The sequence below is a fragment of the Phalacrocorax aristotelis genome, chromosome 6, assembly GCF_949628215.1.
Source record: "Phalacrocorax aristotelis chromosome 6, bGulAri2.1, whole genome shotgun sequence".
In the NCBI taxonomy this organism is placed as follows: domain Eukaryota; kingdom Metazoa; phylum Chordata; class Aves; order Suliformes; family Phalacrocoracidae; genus Phalacrocorax; species Phalacrocorax aristotelis.
In genome coordinates, this window is record NC_134281.1 from 63,112,204 (window position 1) to 63,127,964 (window position 15,761).

The 15,761-nt window shown below is 42.4% G+C and overlaps 1 protein-coding gene across 3 annotated transcripts in view; it reads left to right on the forward strand.

Annotated features, from left to right (window-relative positions):
• The first annotated feature begins 244 nt into the window (after positions 1-244).
• EEIG2 (EEIG family member 2) overlaps positions 245-15,761 on the forward strand; it is a 33,958-nt gene continuing 18,441 nt past the window's right edge. For 2 of the 3 annotated variants that reach the window (XM_075098295.1, XM_075098296.1), the window contains exons 1-2: positions 245-663; positions 15,580-15,700. In XM_075098295.1, the coding sequence (XP_074954396.1) occupies positions 425-663; positions 15,580-15,700 (360 nt within the window). In that variant the 5' untranslated portion in view covers positions 245-424. The remainder of the gene's footprint in view (positions 664-15,579; positions 15,701-15,761) is intronic. The other variant, XM_075098294.1, reaches the window with a different exon arrangement.

Sequence of the window (15,761 nt, forward strand, 5' to 3'; positions counted from 1 at the left end):
CTGCGCAGCAGGAGGTGTCTGGGGGGCCGTAGCGGGGGCTGCGGGGGGCTGCTGGGGCTCAGCGGGCTCTGCGGGCGGCGGGGGGGCTGCGGGGGAGCAGCGGGGGCTGCGGGGCCACGCTGGGGCCGGGCCGCGTCCCTCCCCGGCCCCTTCGCTGGGCGGGGGACAGCGGCGCGCCCCGTTCCCCATCGCAGAGCCCGAGGGCGCCGGAGCCCGGGCGCGGCAGCGGGCGCCCCGCAGCGCCATCGGGGGGCTCCCGCCGGCCGCGCCCGCCGCCAGACGTTGCCGGGGGCGGGCGCGTTCGGGAGGGAGCTGCCGGCTGCCGTGTGAGCGCCGGCCGGCAGAGCCGCGGCCGCGGGGCTGAGCTGGGAGCGGCCGGCGCTCCGGCCCATCCCGTCCTGGCGGTGCCGCCCTCGCCCCGGGCATGGGAGCGGAGCGGGGCGGCCGGCGCGGAGCCGAGCTGCCGCGCGGCGCTGACCGGGCCGGGGGGCGGCCCCCGGGGAGCCCCCGGCCCATGGCCTTCATCATGATGAAGAAGAAGAAGTTCAAGTTTCGCGTGGAGCTGGAGCTGGACGAGCTCTCCTCCGTGCCCTTCGTCAACGGCATCCTCTTCTGCAAGGTGCGGCTGCTGGACGGGGGCAGCTTCAGCGGCGAGTCCTCCCGGTAGGTGCCTCCGGGGCTTGCGAGCCGAGCGGCTGCCGCCGCGCCGCTCCCCCGCGGCCGCCGCTCGCCCACGGGCTCCGAGCCTCCGAAGAGCCGCGTCCCGCCGCTGCCGCGCCCTCCGCCCGCCCCGCGGGGCCGCACGGGGGCAAGGCCGGCTCCCGGGGCGCGGCGGTCGGGGCTCAGGGCAGAGCCCGGCCGGGCTGCGGGCGTGCTGCCCGCCTTTCCCCTCGGGAAGGGAAGCGGGCGTGCAGAGCTCCCGCTCCGGCTCGCCACCGGCAGGCGAGCTGTCTCGCCCCGTCCGCCTTGCCAGCACCCGCGGCAACAGAGAACAGACGTGGGAGTGTTTGTGGGCTCCTCGCCTGCGTGGCTGCTCGCTGCTTGGAGCAGTAACACTTCAAAATAAATACGTGTGCTCTTGAACACTGAATAAAAGGGGAAATGAGGCCACGAGTGGATGAGGGCTGTTGTAGAGAAAGCGGCCGCTTGTGCCATAACGCGTCGAGCTACGGAGCCTCCTCGTTATGGGTAACGGGAGGGGCAGAAATTTCTTGCCACCGAGCCTGAAGTCAGCGCTGTCCCGCGAACGCGAGTTGTACGACCTTAATGTTTTATGCTGTTGGACGCTGGCGCACTGTGTTTCGTTCTGTGGATATTTGCTTGGAGAGTTAACGTAAACAGTTTCATGGAAAAGCGTTCTCCGATCTCCTGTACGTATTTAGGTCGTGTGCATTACTGATGTTGTTCATGCTTAATTCTGCGGTGCAAGTACTGCAGGAGACAGGTGTCTCTTATTTTTTTCTCCTTTTCCTTTACCGCCTTCTGTACCTCAGCAATAGAGCCATCACCAGCTGTGACGGTGGCTTCCCGGTCCGCTGGTGGCGATGGGTAAACAGAGCGCAAGTGGGTTAATTTTTTCCAGGCAGAGGCAGAACCGTGTAGGTGGGAAGGGTGTGCTGTGGCTTCAGGTCTGGGGGGAGCACGCCACCCTCCTATTACACTTGCTCCTGTTGCTGGGGCTGTTATATTACTTTAATGTTATTGCGAAGAGAGTTGACTGAAAAACGTCTCATAGAATCCTGGAAGCAGACACAAATCAGGAACAAATCTATGAATATTTAGTTACTTTCTTATTAAAATACTGCTGTTACCGAGCTTGCTAAATTACCTGCTTTTTGATTCTGTAAATAGAATTAATCAAGGAGAATGAAGAGTATAAAAATGGAACTTTGGCCTAAAACTTCCTTATTTAACCATTCTGTTACACTAGCATGTATAATTGAAGGTTAATTCTTCTTCTGTATGGTTGGAGGGTCTTCAAGTCATCAGTGTTCTGTTCCCATTTCATGTCTTCTTTTTTCTTCAGTGGTTTTCTTGCAAGCAACTTCTTCATGAGTAATAGATGATGATGATGATTTTAGTCACTAATGTGCCATTGCTGTCCTAATGCAGCCCTTACTGCCTTGAAGTCATTTTCACAGGCTGACATACAGCTTCTGGACAGTGTCTCTATTCTAAAGGAGTTCATTTCAGCTGAGCTGGTGGTTTTGATACGTTACTGTGATCTTGGCCTTTTTTGCCTTGCCTGCTTATGATGCTAAAAGTTTGAAGTCATACATGTACATCTTTATGAATGTGAACAGCGTATTAGAGTGAGGGATGCATGACAGGAGGTAGCGCATGTACATACGAAGCAGCAGTGGAAATGTGACGATGTAAAAAATTGTGTTGAAATATTGTGTTGGAGTTAAAGAAGCTTTGAAATTCTCCCATTTTCTTTATCTGGGGGTGTGGCTTAAAAATGACAACAGCTGTGAAACATATGCTTGTATAGCAAAGTCCCTGGGAGTGTAACTGGCCCATTCCTGCTGGACTGAGAAGTGTTGAGGTATGCAGGTAGGAAGGTAAAGAATTCCTCTGCAGTCATCCTTCAGTGCCAATTATTTAGGGAGTGCCTTTGCTCTTGGCTTAAGAATTAACAGACAAATTTTCATAGTGGTGATTCAGCAAAGGTCTGAATAAATAAGGAAGAAATTAAGTTAACGTCAGAGTGGCAGCATTTCAAAATTCGTCAGTTGCAAACTTTTTTAATGGCTGTCATCTTATAGTTGCATGCATTTATTAGTTTCAGCGTGAGCTGGCAAAGGTATCCTTAAAGTAGTGATCTTTGGAGCAGTATAAAAAGTTTTAAGAACTCCAGTGTTTCATAAGGTGATACACAAACTCATCTCAAATACTATATAATATGTGGGAAAACTGACCATGTCTTCTTAAGAGCTTTTATTTTTGTTACTGACTTAGGTCTAGTAAACTATAATTTTGGGGGGAGAGGTTACTGAGGATTAAGTTCTCAGGTTGGTACTGATACAAACCAATACTCTGCTGCCTTTGCCTTTTTTAAAAAAAGGAGTCCTATCAACAAGCTATAAACCAGCCTACCACTGCCATTTTCTTTTTAAAGCTTACTCATTGAGAAAGAAATGTCATCAAGACACAGGCCGGCCGTGTTGGAATAAAGGCCTGTATGTAGTGAGTTGTAATGAAAACAGATCCAAGCACTCTTTGTTTCATTGCTGTGTGGATCATGCCGTGTGAATGATTAAAGGCCTGATCCTGCAAGCTGTGGGGTACCTAGATCATTCCCCTGAATGATGATGTGGGACAAAAAGAAGAAAGATGAAAGTTCAAGCTACTGGAAAATATTTTGTTTCACTTGTCAGATCTTTACTGAGAAGGAGATATGTAAGAAATATATGACACATTCATCGTCTGTGTCATTGGAGACTTGTCAGAGTCCGACTACTTTTCTGGCTGAGGCAGATGTGTGCCTGAAGTGTATAGAAATTCTGTGACCAGATAAAACCAACTTGTATAGCGCAGTATGTAGCAATCTGGTTGTTGTATAAGTATCAACCATATTAACTGTTTATACACCGCTGTGGTTTTTTGTGTGTTTACGTAGTTTTTTAGAACACCAATTTGAAAACTTCTGTCTGAAACTTCCCTATGTGTATTTGTGAATATTTACTGTAGGAAAAGAAAATTCTGTATGATAATGCTTAATGCTTAATTGCCTGACAAAATACTCAACTTTTTAAAGCTATTTAGTACTTTCAAATAATAATTTGATCAAAGGACATTGAACATCCAAGTAGTAGCAGTGTTTAAACCCTGAGGGGAGGGGGGAAATGTCTGAGCGTGTGTGTGTAAGGACGGGACCCTGGAATTCTAGGGAGAACAAATGGCCTGTAAGCTTTAACTCTACAACATGGAAGACCTCGAAGGGAGTTGTGGGAGGGCTTTTTCGGTTGTTTTAGTAAACTGCGGGTCAGCCACAGTGTAATTCCTGGTGTCCCCTTTTTTGAAATTGCTTTCTGATATGACTTCTGGATCTTTACAATAAGATTTTTAGATTTTTCTAACAAAGGGTGGATTTTCAGCAAATAGACTGTGGATGTGTGCAAAGTTATGGTAGCAAACCTCATTTTCGTTTAGAAAACTTTCTCGCTTAAGCCTGGATTCCCATGTGGAAGGGTGCCTCTGTACACTTCCATTCTTCCCTGGGCCAATTATAATAGGTATCTCTCTTTCAAACTGGATACGTTAATACAGGACTCTTGTGCAGATTCCAGGACGCTATGTATCTATGCACTGTCTGGTCATAAAATGTTGTGCACATAATGTCTATTGCACCATGAAAGCACAGAAGATTATTCCAGGGCAGAAATTACACCTATGAATATCTTGAACAGAAAAATACTATTTTAAGGTATAGACTTGACTAAATACTAAGCATATTTATTCAAGGCTAGTCCAACGCTGACATACATATACAGAAAGTACAGGCTGCCTGCAACTGCCCTCATCCTAATAGGCTGAAGAAATAATTGATGGGCCCCTAGGGTAGATAACTGCTCACAGGCTGAGTTGTTGCTCAACCAGCTGCATAAGAACAGACAGGGTGTGAGGAAATCAAAGAAGTTCTGGAAAGCAGAGGATCTTATTTCATGAGGGTGTACTTTCAACACTGTACTGTATAGATTTAGGCTCAGCAGCTGTAAGCCTGGTGGTTTTATTTTTGAGCTCCATTTCTACCTGCACCCCACTCAAGGACCACTCTTGGGTGGTGTGTTCTTACGACTGCAGTCTTCAGTTTGGTCATGCTCCCCTGCCTTTTGAGATCTGATTTCTGACACTCCAGACTGTTTCTTTTAAAAAGCAACGTTCAAAACTAAGAAGCTGATTATGATTGGTACCTGTGTAGCAGATATAGATCGGGGCAGCTGAGAACAATAAGTTTTCCATCAAAACATTTTATTCTCAAAGAGATTCCAGGGAGGTTCTTTTATGTACAGCATGCTCTTGAGTCCTGAGAGGCAATCTCAGACATTTTGCATTACTTGCATGAATATATTAATATTCCTAATAGATATAGACTAGAATATGTAATTGTCTTCTGCATAAATTGATTTCTTATCTTCCAGATAATAAGTTGTTCTTACTTCTAGTGATGCTCGGCTACCTTATTCTCGACTGCCTAAAGCTACATCTGGTTTTTGTGACTCCAGCAAGTCCATTTTCTGCCTCACTGGGCTCTTCAAATTGCTTTGCAACCATTGTTTTCCTGTTGCTGCTACTGCATTTGAAAGGGACAATTTCTCCTGATAGGAACACAGCTAACCCAGCTTTCTGTTTTTAAACAAAAGTACTTGTTAGAAAAACACACCTGTCACATGGAATTACTGTCCCTGTTGCTCTTGTCTTCCTGCATGATGTCTGAATCCTGTTGAGTCTTTAGAGTTGGTAGGGAATAATGCTACTTCTAACAGCGTTTCAGCTGTAACTGGACTTGCAGTTGGATAAACTGAAAGAAAGTAAGTTTTCAAAAGCTGTGAGGCAAACTGGCAGTGGGATAAAAATCCTGGCTTGCAGTGTTGTGGCTGCTCTTTTCAGATTCCCAAATGTCTTCTTAGTGTTTTCTCGGCTGTGAAGAGACTGTTGGTTGAGCAGCTTCCAGGCCCTGCCCCTCTCTGTAGAAAGGAAGAGGTAAGAAGGGGAAGTTCTCTATACAAATTATAACTTTTTCTTTTATATATATATAGTTTCTTTGTACCTCTTCAGCCTTTCGTTAATAGTTACAATAAAATGGGTTTAGACACAGGTTAAGAGAACACGCTTGAGGAAGGTAATGTGATGGTGTGGGTGTTCTGGGCAGGGCTGAAAGGGAAGAAACTAAGGCTAAAATATTAACGGGAGAGTTCACGTGTACAAGTGGAAGAGTAATGGTGTGGAAATGAGAGGGATAAAGAAATTAAATCTCTGAAATAGACTGGAGGAAGATCAAAGAATCAAAGGAGTAAAGAAAATAAAATCAGATCTGAAGGGAGCTGTCTTTGGGCTACAGTAGGAGATTAAGAAAATGTACAGACTGCATTTTGCATAGGATGTAACTGGTTATTGTAGTTACAAAAAGGGCTCATTCTTGTGAGACTTGTTACTGTAACTAACTACTGTAAGGTACAGCAGCAGTTAGCTTTTCAGGAACTTTGTACTGATAAGGGATGCATGAGAGACATCTCTCAGAGAGGAGGGGGTGGGGAGAAAAGCGTTTATGCTTAATGTGCCTGGCTTGTGCAGAACAGGTGCTTTGGTTTAAAAGAGCTGATGACGTTTTGGGTTTTTTCCTCCCCTGACCCCAGCACAGTACATGGAGCACAGTATTTTGCTGCCATAAACTTGCCATTTGCAAGCACCGTAGCACCGGATTGCCTTCATATTTGAAGGGCTATTTCTGTTCATGGAATAATTGAGGGTGAAGGGGCGTGCTAGATATCATGTAGTCCATCTTCCTGCTCAGAGCAAGACTAGCTTCAATTAGATCAGGAAGCTCAGAGCTATGTCCTGTCAACAGTAGAAAATCCGTAAGAACGGGGATTCCAGTCTTTGTAGACAACCTGCCCCTCTGCTTCACCACTTTTATTGTAAACACTTTTTCCCTTATTTTATTGGAATTTCTCTTGTTATTTCTCTTCCTTTCTCCGCTCCCCATGAAGACACATCTGGCTCCATCTTCTCGCTAACTCAATAGGTGGCTGAAGATAGCAATTAGATCTTCCTTCACCTCTTCTGCAGATTGTAAGAATCCCACGTTCCTGAGTTCTCCTGCATCAGGTGCTTCATCCTCCTCAGCCCTGACTCCTGTCCCTCATCTCACACCCCCTGGACTTGCTTCTGTTTATCAGTGCCTTACTTCTACTGAGAGGGCCCCAAAAACAGATGCAGTGCTGCAGATACAGCCTCAAAATGTTCAACAGAGCAGAACAATCACTTCCTTCGAACTGCTGGCTTCAGTCTTGCTACTGCAGTTTGCCCTTCACAGTGCGAATGCCCGTTTAGGTCTCTGCATTTGCTTGTAACCAGCAGTTTTTTGTAAGTAAAAGTATTCCAAAGCAGCTCTATTTCTGTGGTGATCAGCTTATACACATTTCATAAGAAATATTTCGCCTGGAATGTTGCTAGTTAAAGGTCTAATCTGTTTATTGTGAGTAAAAACATGTGGAATTGAAAATGATTGCTCCATTAAAGTTTTGCATGTATTAACAGAAAATTAACTGTGGAGTTGTGAACTGTAAACAAGTGGAGCTCTTCCTGCAGAGCCAGCTGTTTGCTGGTTTGCTTAGTGAAGTTTGTGAAACATTGAAGCTGTGTTTGTAAATGACTGGGTTTTTTCAGGTTATTTTGCAATGCTTAGGAAAAAATGTTTTTGTTGGAAAGATTGTATCTCCTTATATGACTCAGATGTGGAGGAAACACAGAATATTAAAGGAACAGTCAACTGTATCTCTTCCTGAATGTAAGAAATAAATTGAAGCTTTGCATAGGTTTATTACTACAGCGTGTACTTTGGAGATCACACTCTGAGCTCTAACTTTGAGAAGCATCTTTCTATACAAAGACTAAATTCAGCGTTCTGATTGCCAAATAACTTAACTTTTCAAATACCAAACTCTAAATTATATTGGAAGTTTTTTGCTCCATTGTACCTCAACCATCTTTAAAGATGGTGAGGTTGGCATTGGTACATGCATGGGCAGCATGTGTGTTACAGGGACTAAATTGTGTATTAGATGCATAGAATACATTGGATTAAAATTGATACTGGTATTGGTGCTAGATCTCATTCTGTTTGCTTTAAAATACCTGTGGTAATTTCGTATTTGTCTATTTGAGTTTGTTTCTACTCCCATTATCAACTTAGCAATGAGGATTTTAGTTTAATTTGAAAGTGAAGGATCTCTTTGTTGGGTGATCTTGTTTATATTTTTGTTTGTGTGTACAGCAGAGATATTAAAAGAAATGACATGAGTAAATTGTATCATTTGACACTTCAGCTGCATGCATCCAAACCAAACAAGATGAGTAAATTTCTGTGTAGTAAGAGCAATTTTCTTCTGAGGATCTTAACGCTTTATAAATATCAAGCTACTTGGCAGATCTTAGGAGACTGAACAGGAGTGCGCCATGTTTTGCTTGAAAGTGGGCCGATAAGACGGCCACTTAGTTGCTCTGGCAGCCTGTTGCACGGGTACCTATATTTTTCCCTCAACTGTGAGACTGCACAAATTTGAAATGGAAGTAGGTTTTGGGTAAGAGGGGTGCAAGAGGGTATTCTTCTCTTGCATGTCAAACCATTATGTGTTCCCAAGCATAAATGAGAACTCTGTATCCAACAATACCCTCCTAATGCTAAAGACAGCCAAGGAAAGGCCGAATCCTACTGTAAAATACCTGAACCACGGAGGGCACTGGAAGTGTGGCTAACAAACTGTTAGATTATAGGCTAATGGCCTAATTCCTGTCTCTGTAAGGTGGGATCATGACATTAGCATTCTTTGCTAGGTGCTCTGGCATTCCACAGAAGAAAGATGCTTAGTTTTATATAGATATATATGTATTAAAAAGTGTGTATGTATAAAGTATATATATGAATGGGATAGTGTTCCCATTTTAAAATACTATTTCCTACATTAAAATAACTCATGTTACTGCAACCTATTGAACACTCTATTTGTATCAGAAGGACAGAGCTAACTGTATTGAGTTTATTAAGCCAAGGGTTGATTAAAGGAAGCTGTAAGGTTGGGTGGAAAAAGTTCATACACACACTCACAAATGAGCACAGGAAGCAAAGGCAGGGGAGGGTGGGGGAGATAAAATAATACCCTGCCCCAGCTACTCCTGGGCCTGTCACAGGAGCCATCAGCCTATCAAAGGCCCACAAGCCCAGAGGCACAGAGGCAGGTGGGACACTGCAGTCAGGGACTCAGACAAGGCGATATCCTGTCCAGGCCGCTCCCAGGGCTGTCCCAGGAGAGCCTCAGACCCATTGTCCAGGCAGGACACCCATTGTGTCGAGCAACACTAAAGCACCTTTTGGACTGAGGGGAGTTACTGCGTAGTGCTGTGAGATACGCTTTGGGATGCAGGGGCACAGGCTTCTTATGGGATGTTTAGGGCAGGAACTAAAGGTGGACGAAAGGCTGAATTTAGGTGATTTAGGGAGGAGTAAGTGTGGGGAAAATAGAGAGGTAAGGGGATAAGGCCAGTGAGGTATAAATAGTTTGCTAATTGTTATATTTGTCTGGCCATGCCCTGTTCCTAATCAGTGCAGTCTATTGAATCTTCATATTAAACTACTTTCTAACTCTTTCCTGGGTGAAGGGCACTCTGTTCCCTGTGGGGAGGTGGTGGAGGTGGTGGTGGGGGGTGGTGTGTGTCTAAGTGCCAGCAACTGGAGCCAGGACTGTGCATCAGAGGGCCCAGGTGTCTGTGGCACGAGCAACAGGAGGGACCTGAGTGAGTGGATTTATGTGCTGGCCACAGGAGTGGGACTGTGGCTCACAGGGGTCTGTGTGTCCACTGTGCCAGCAACTGGAGTGAGAGAGAGTCTTGGTGCCAGCAGCTGGCCTGGGATTGTGGGCCGTAGCACCCGCAAGCCTGGGGGCCACCAACTGGAGAGACAAGAGTGAAACCAAGTGCCAGCCACTGGGGTGGGACCAGGAGTGAGAGACCTGTGTGCCTGTGGTGCCAGCACCTGGAGCGAGTGCCCGTGTGCGAGTGTGGCCAGCTGTGTACATGTGGTGTGTGGGGGTGCTTGTGGGAATACATCCTCACCTTGCCACTGGTTGGATCTGGGGAGCAGAGCTGCAGCAGCCTTGCTTCTCTCACCCTGTCTCATCAACGTGGTGTATTTCGCCCTAAAAGAAGCAAGCAAAACTTATGCAATATTGGAAAATACGCACTTGCTCAGAGATAACTCTTCTACAGGCATTTTATTCACTGTACTTTGGACTCTAAGAACCCGTCCTCAACAATACTTAGGAGTTCAAAGAACCCTCCCATCAAACTATCAGCTTTAAAAAATAACTATAATATTCCCGTTTATCTCGTGGAGTGATAAAGCTATTTTTCAAAGTATTTATAGTGAGTAGGTAACTCATGTTCTGTACAAAAGCTGTAAAATGGCTAAGTAGACACCCCTTAACATAAAGAAGCGTTCTGACCCAACTGATTCCAAAAGTATTTCTAGAAGTAGTTTCATGTGCAAGTAGTCTGATGTAAAGACTGAATGACATCTTAAAAGTGAAAACAAAATCTCACAATATTTGGTCTCTTCAGTGACCAATGATTCTAAAATAATTGCACTAGAAAAACAATCTGTTTAACATAATCATCCCCAAATGGCTAAATGTCGTAACTGGCTGTCTAGAATAATTCAGATAAAAACTTGAGTAAACCTAATTGTTTAAAAAATTTTTAAAAATCAAATTAATGGAACACAGTATTTTGGTAAATGCTGACAAGGAGTTTTGGCTTCTTTGTTTCTAAGCCTCTCCTGCTAAAGCTTTTCCATTTGGCAAGAAGGGATTTTTCCTGTAACACTTAAGATCTTAGAAGTGATTTATTTTTGCAGTTGTGGGTGTTTGCTGAAACAAGCTGTTATTCATATCCTTTATCCATGTGGAAATGAACAAACAATCTGCTGGTCACAAACAACGTTAAAAAAACCAAACCAAAACCAAAACAAACCTGAACAAACAGCAACAAAACAACAACAACAACAACAACAACAAAAACCCAACCCCCCCCAAAAAAAAACCCAAAAAAACCCCAACCCATCACTTGTTAACAAATTAGGATGAGGAGTTGACTGGATTAGGATTTATTGGGTTTTTTTGTGTTGGTTTTCTTGTTGATTTTCTCTTTTGTGGATCAGAAGAGGAAAAAAAAAAGACATTTTTCATCAGAGTTCATCATTCTCAATGGCAATTTTGTACAGTACATAAAATACAGAAAAAGACTTGTCTAGAGCTGAAATCTTGCATTTGAAATTTAGTCTATGTGAAATTGTCCCTCTGAAGAAAAAACATTCATTTAATTTGTTCAACTGACAGTAATTTATACTTTGGAATCAATTTATCTTAAACTATCTGTCTACTCAATTTATTCTTGGTGAAGTCTTGCTGACAGAATTCATTACATTACACCAAAGCACAACAACCTAGTACATATTTGAATGCATCTTAGTAACTAAGTTATATTTTGATTCATAAAACAACTGCTTTTGCTTTGCATGTGGTAAAGTGACGGTGAGACTCATAGGAAACTGACTCATAGCGGAAAGCTTTCTCCAGCGTGTCCTGTAGCACAGGCACAGTTGCCAAGAAGTTATCTGGGTTCACTTCCATGGTAACCAATCAGTATAACTGTTTATTTTCTGAAGGCCTTGCACTCGACCTAAGAATCTCAGAAGCTTAGATATTACTCTTAGAAGTTACACGTTCTGATTATTTGACTTGGGTTTTTTTCCACAAGGGGAGTAACTTGCTGGTACTTTCCTTCACACAAAAATTACCTTCATAAAATATGTTAAATATTCCTTTGTATAAAGGAATTGGAAGAACTGTTTGAGGGCTGGGGGGTTGGTTGGGGTTTTTTTTGCACATTGTATACAAATGTTTCGAATATCTTGGTTTTTAAAACAATGTGCCAGAGAAAGAAGCTACTGATACTTTTTTGAGGTCCTCATGAGGAGGAAGCGGTATTCCTGGTTTTACCCGATTTTTATTTTTGCAAGAATTAGAGCATCAATATCTATAACTGAGGCATTTTTACTGTAACTTTTAATTTCTTGTTTCTAAGAGAACTTAATCCTGATCATCCTATTTAATGTTTGTTAAATTATTTGCCTGAATAAATCCTGAGCTGTGATATGAGTGGGTTGAGTCTTCCAAAAGCGTAGTGGTTTTGTGCTATCTTCCTTACTTGAACAATGATATATGTACAGTAGTATTGGTATGTGGAAATAAATTCAAGATCCTTAACGGTTTTAAGAGCACTTATGTTTATCAAGCAGATGTTACTTACATCTATCTTGTACTTACAAGCAAAAACACTACATTTAATGTTCACTAAATTATCTTTTACTATAACGTTAGTGATACCCGGAATACTATATAACTGTACAGTGTAAAGCTGCTTTGACTGGAGTTTGCTGAGCAGGTGGAAAGCAGTTCTGAAAAGCAGAAACATAACCTATACCGTAAGACTGAGTTGTACAAAGATTTTGGTACATAATTTTGACCTTATGAGTTTACAGAAACATCTGGAAAAACAAAGGCATTATTGTAGAAAAAAGTATTATTAGTAACTGGAAATGTTACAGATGTAAAAATACTACAAGAACGTAGCGAAATGATGACTAGGAGAAGTGATTCTGTTACTGGTAGTCCCAATGGTATCCTGGGTGATGAGGGAAGGGTGGGGTGATGAGCAGAGGCTACGAGAAGGGATTTTCTGACCTTTGTGGATGATAAGTGAATGCTTTCAGTCTTGTAGCATTGTTTTATAGCCTTATAATGAATAGCAGAAACTCTACATTGCTTCTGATTTTGAAAAGGACACTCGAGACTTGACTGTTTTGCAGATGATATTGGATGCGTAGTAATGTGCAAATGCAGGTTCCCTGTGAATTCATGGACATAGCTGATACGCCTTGATCTGAGACTAGAGAGACAGAGCTTAAGTCAAAGGACTGTTGAGAGTTCTTGCTGTTTGAAACTTAGTAACAGTTTGCATAATTGCATGCATTTTAGTATTGAGTAGATATTTCTGGTAAAATTTAATTTCAATAACTCTTTAAAGTCCAGTAAAAGAGACAGCTGGCTACATCCACCACTTTGTTTAGGCAACAGCATTTTTAATTATCCTCTAAATGTAGAGGTTTTTTAATTGTAGTGGGTTTTTAATTATAGTTAACATGGAGATTCTTATGCTGTGCTGAAAGTACGAATAAATTCTGATTCTGGGATTTTTTTTGTCTATGCAATTGGATTTTTTGGAGAGGAACACTATCAGTGTGCAAAACATGAGGTTCTTAGTGAAAGAAAATCTTGACCAACCATATTGCTTAGTTAACCTGCATTCAAGTTCAGCTTCCCACTCAGACTTTTTAGTCAAGCAAGCTCCTGAAAGTTAGCGTAACTACCAGCACGGTCGAGGGCATGAGCAAGTCTGTTGTCTCTCAGTATTAATGCAGGTCTGTTGCTTCTGGTGCTCACAAGAGGACATTAGCATTGTTTCATAAGAGCTTCTAGTATTCTAGATCTATCCTGATAGAACTGTTGACAGAAGGATCAGAGTACTACAGTGAATTTAATGACTTCGGATAGTGACATAAACATCTCTTCTCTCTTTGAAGCAAAAATTTGTAGCTAGACAGCTAATGTAAATGGTAAAACTGCTTTTGATGTGGTGGTGTTTTTAAGAGAGAAGAGGTGGGTTTTTTTGTTTTTAGGATAAGCTCAAAATGTTATGTAGAAAAAAAGAAGTTAAAAAAAACCAAATTATGGAGATTTCATTTCTAAGTTACTGGACCACTGTGAACTGCAGAAAAAGAGCATTCTCAGACGTTGCATTATCTTTAAGCACAGTGTGTGAAACCTGCAAATATGCAGACCTCAGATACCCTGCAGTTAGATAGCTGTGTTCTGCTTGACACTGAACATCTAGTTGACCGTTTTCTTCACCCAAGAGTTTAGCAACTATCACATCAGTGCTACAAGTTATTCCTAGGCCTTCTAAGTGTTATCAAATGTTAGCAGTTATCAGATAACCCTTTAAGGTTGTATTTTTCCAACCCTTATGATTCTATGACTTCTTGCTTGAGCCTGTTTCCAGTAGATGATGTAACTAGTAGTAATTTGCCTTTTTTGAATTCAGGTTCTATTTTGGATTTAAATAGCTCATATACTGGGAGTTTGGGATTTTTTTTCCAAAGCACAGGAAAATTTACAATATAAAACATAACAGATAAAAGGTAGGTAGCTCATGGTGTACAGAACCTGTTCCTTTTAGGTCACATGCTTGAATATGACTCAGTGTTGTATCACCAGAATCCGTTAGTCTGTTGTGGTCATTGAACTGACTCATTTTAGGTAGGCTAGTTTATTCCTACCTTAGGAAGTCACAATGCCAGTGAGTGCTGGAGCTGCTAACCTCACCAGTACAGCAAATCAGAGCTTTTGCATGAGCCTTGCAATTGATCATTTCTCCACAAGTGATAAATTCTGACTCCAGCTTACGTGGAACCATAGAATTCTACCTCTGTTAAAGATGTCAGACTGGATCTTCAAGTATAAGCTGCTGTAAGAAGCTAATATAAAACATAGCAATGCATATATTAGAAAAATCAAAGAGAAAGAAAATGACAAATATTGCTTTAATATGTGAAGGCTGTACTTGAACAGTAGAGCAGTAGAAAAAACTAGCAGTTTCTCCACAGTTCCAAGTTCTGAGCTTAGAGATGTGGGACAAGAAAAGAGATTTTGATCATTGAGGCAGGTCCCTCAGAATCACCAGTCCTTACGGCCCCTGTTATTGACAAACTGTCCAACCTTGTCTTTAAATACAGCACCTTTTTTTTTTTTCTCCAGCTTCTCTTATTTGAAGACTGTTCCAAAAACTTGCTCTGTGGTTTCAGACCTTGCAATTTTCAGTTTTAAATGGGTGTTTGATTATGCCTTATTTTGGTCCTAACCACTTTTCATTTGACTTAAAGTTATTTGGTCACTAAAGTGTTTGAATTACTTAATGTATTTTTATTATGTAGTTGGTTTTTTTTTCTTATCAGATACAGGAGTTTTCTAGTTGTCCTCCCTGTATCTGTTCACTCTGGAGTCTGTTCTTGCTCAACCAGAGTTACCCAAACAGAATAATGTGTTCTGCTTGAGCCTTATGTAATAACATTAATGTAGCTGAAAGCATCCTATTTTTGCCTTTTTTTCAGCCACATCATATTGTGAGGTTGTAATCCTCCTGCAGTGAGCGATGATGACATTAGCCATCTTATTTTGCTCTCAAACAGCAAGCTCCCAGTAGCTGAAATTCGTGTTTGCCCCAAGTGCATTATTTTCTGTCTGGTTATTGTACATCATTTCCTGTGTACTTTTTCTTCAAATTTATCTCGTTATGCTTGTATGATGCTCCCTTTCTCTGTATTGAAAAACTAGTTGTCAAAGATGGTATCTTGAGCACATTCCAAAGCTCAGCAGCTTGGAAGACAGTACCTGGGGGCTAATCTTCAGGAAGACTTCAGTCTCCTGAGGCAAACTGGCCAAAGAGTGTCTTGGTCATTTGCAAAAACACATGGCTGTTGAATATTAAGTTCAAGGTTTGAAACAGTTATTAGTCTTGCTATGCAAAGAGAAAAATGAAGGATGATTATTCAGGCCGTGGATCAGACTTTGCATGAAGTGACTGCTCTACAAACAGTGGTGTTCGTTCTTGAGCTGTTCTGTTGCATTTTATGGTCCTGAATGTATATGCAACTGATACTAAGCTTATGCTCTCTATTTGCAGGGAAGTAGTACAGGCAAATTGCGTCCGCTGGAAGAAAAAGTTCTCATTTATGTGTAAAATCAGTGCCAGTGCCACAACAGGGATTCTGGATACTTGCATTTGCAGAGTGTCTGTACGGAAGGTAAGTAGTTCTTTTTCCCTCCTCTCCTCTTTCCCTGCTCTTTCTTCACTTGTTTTGATTT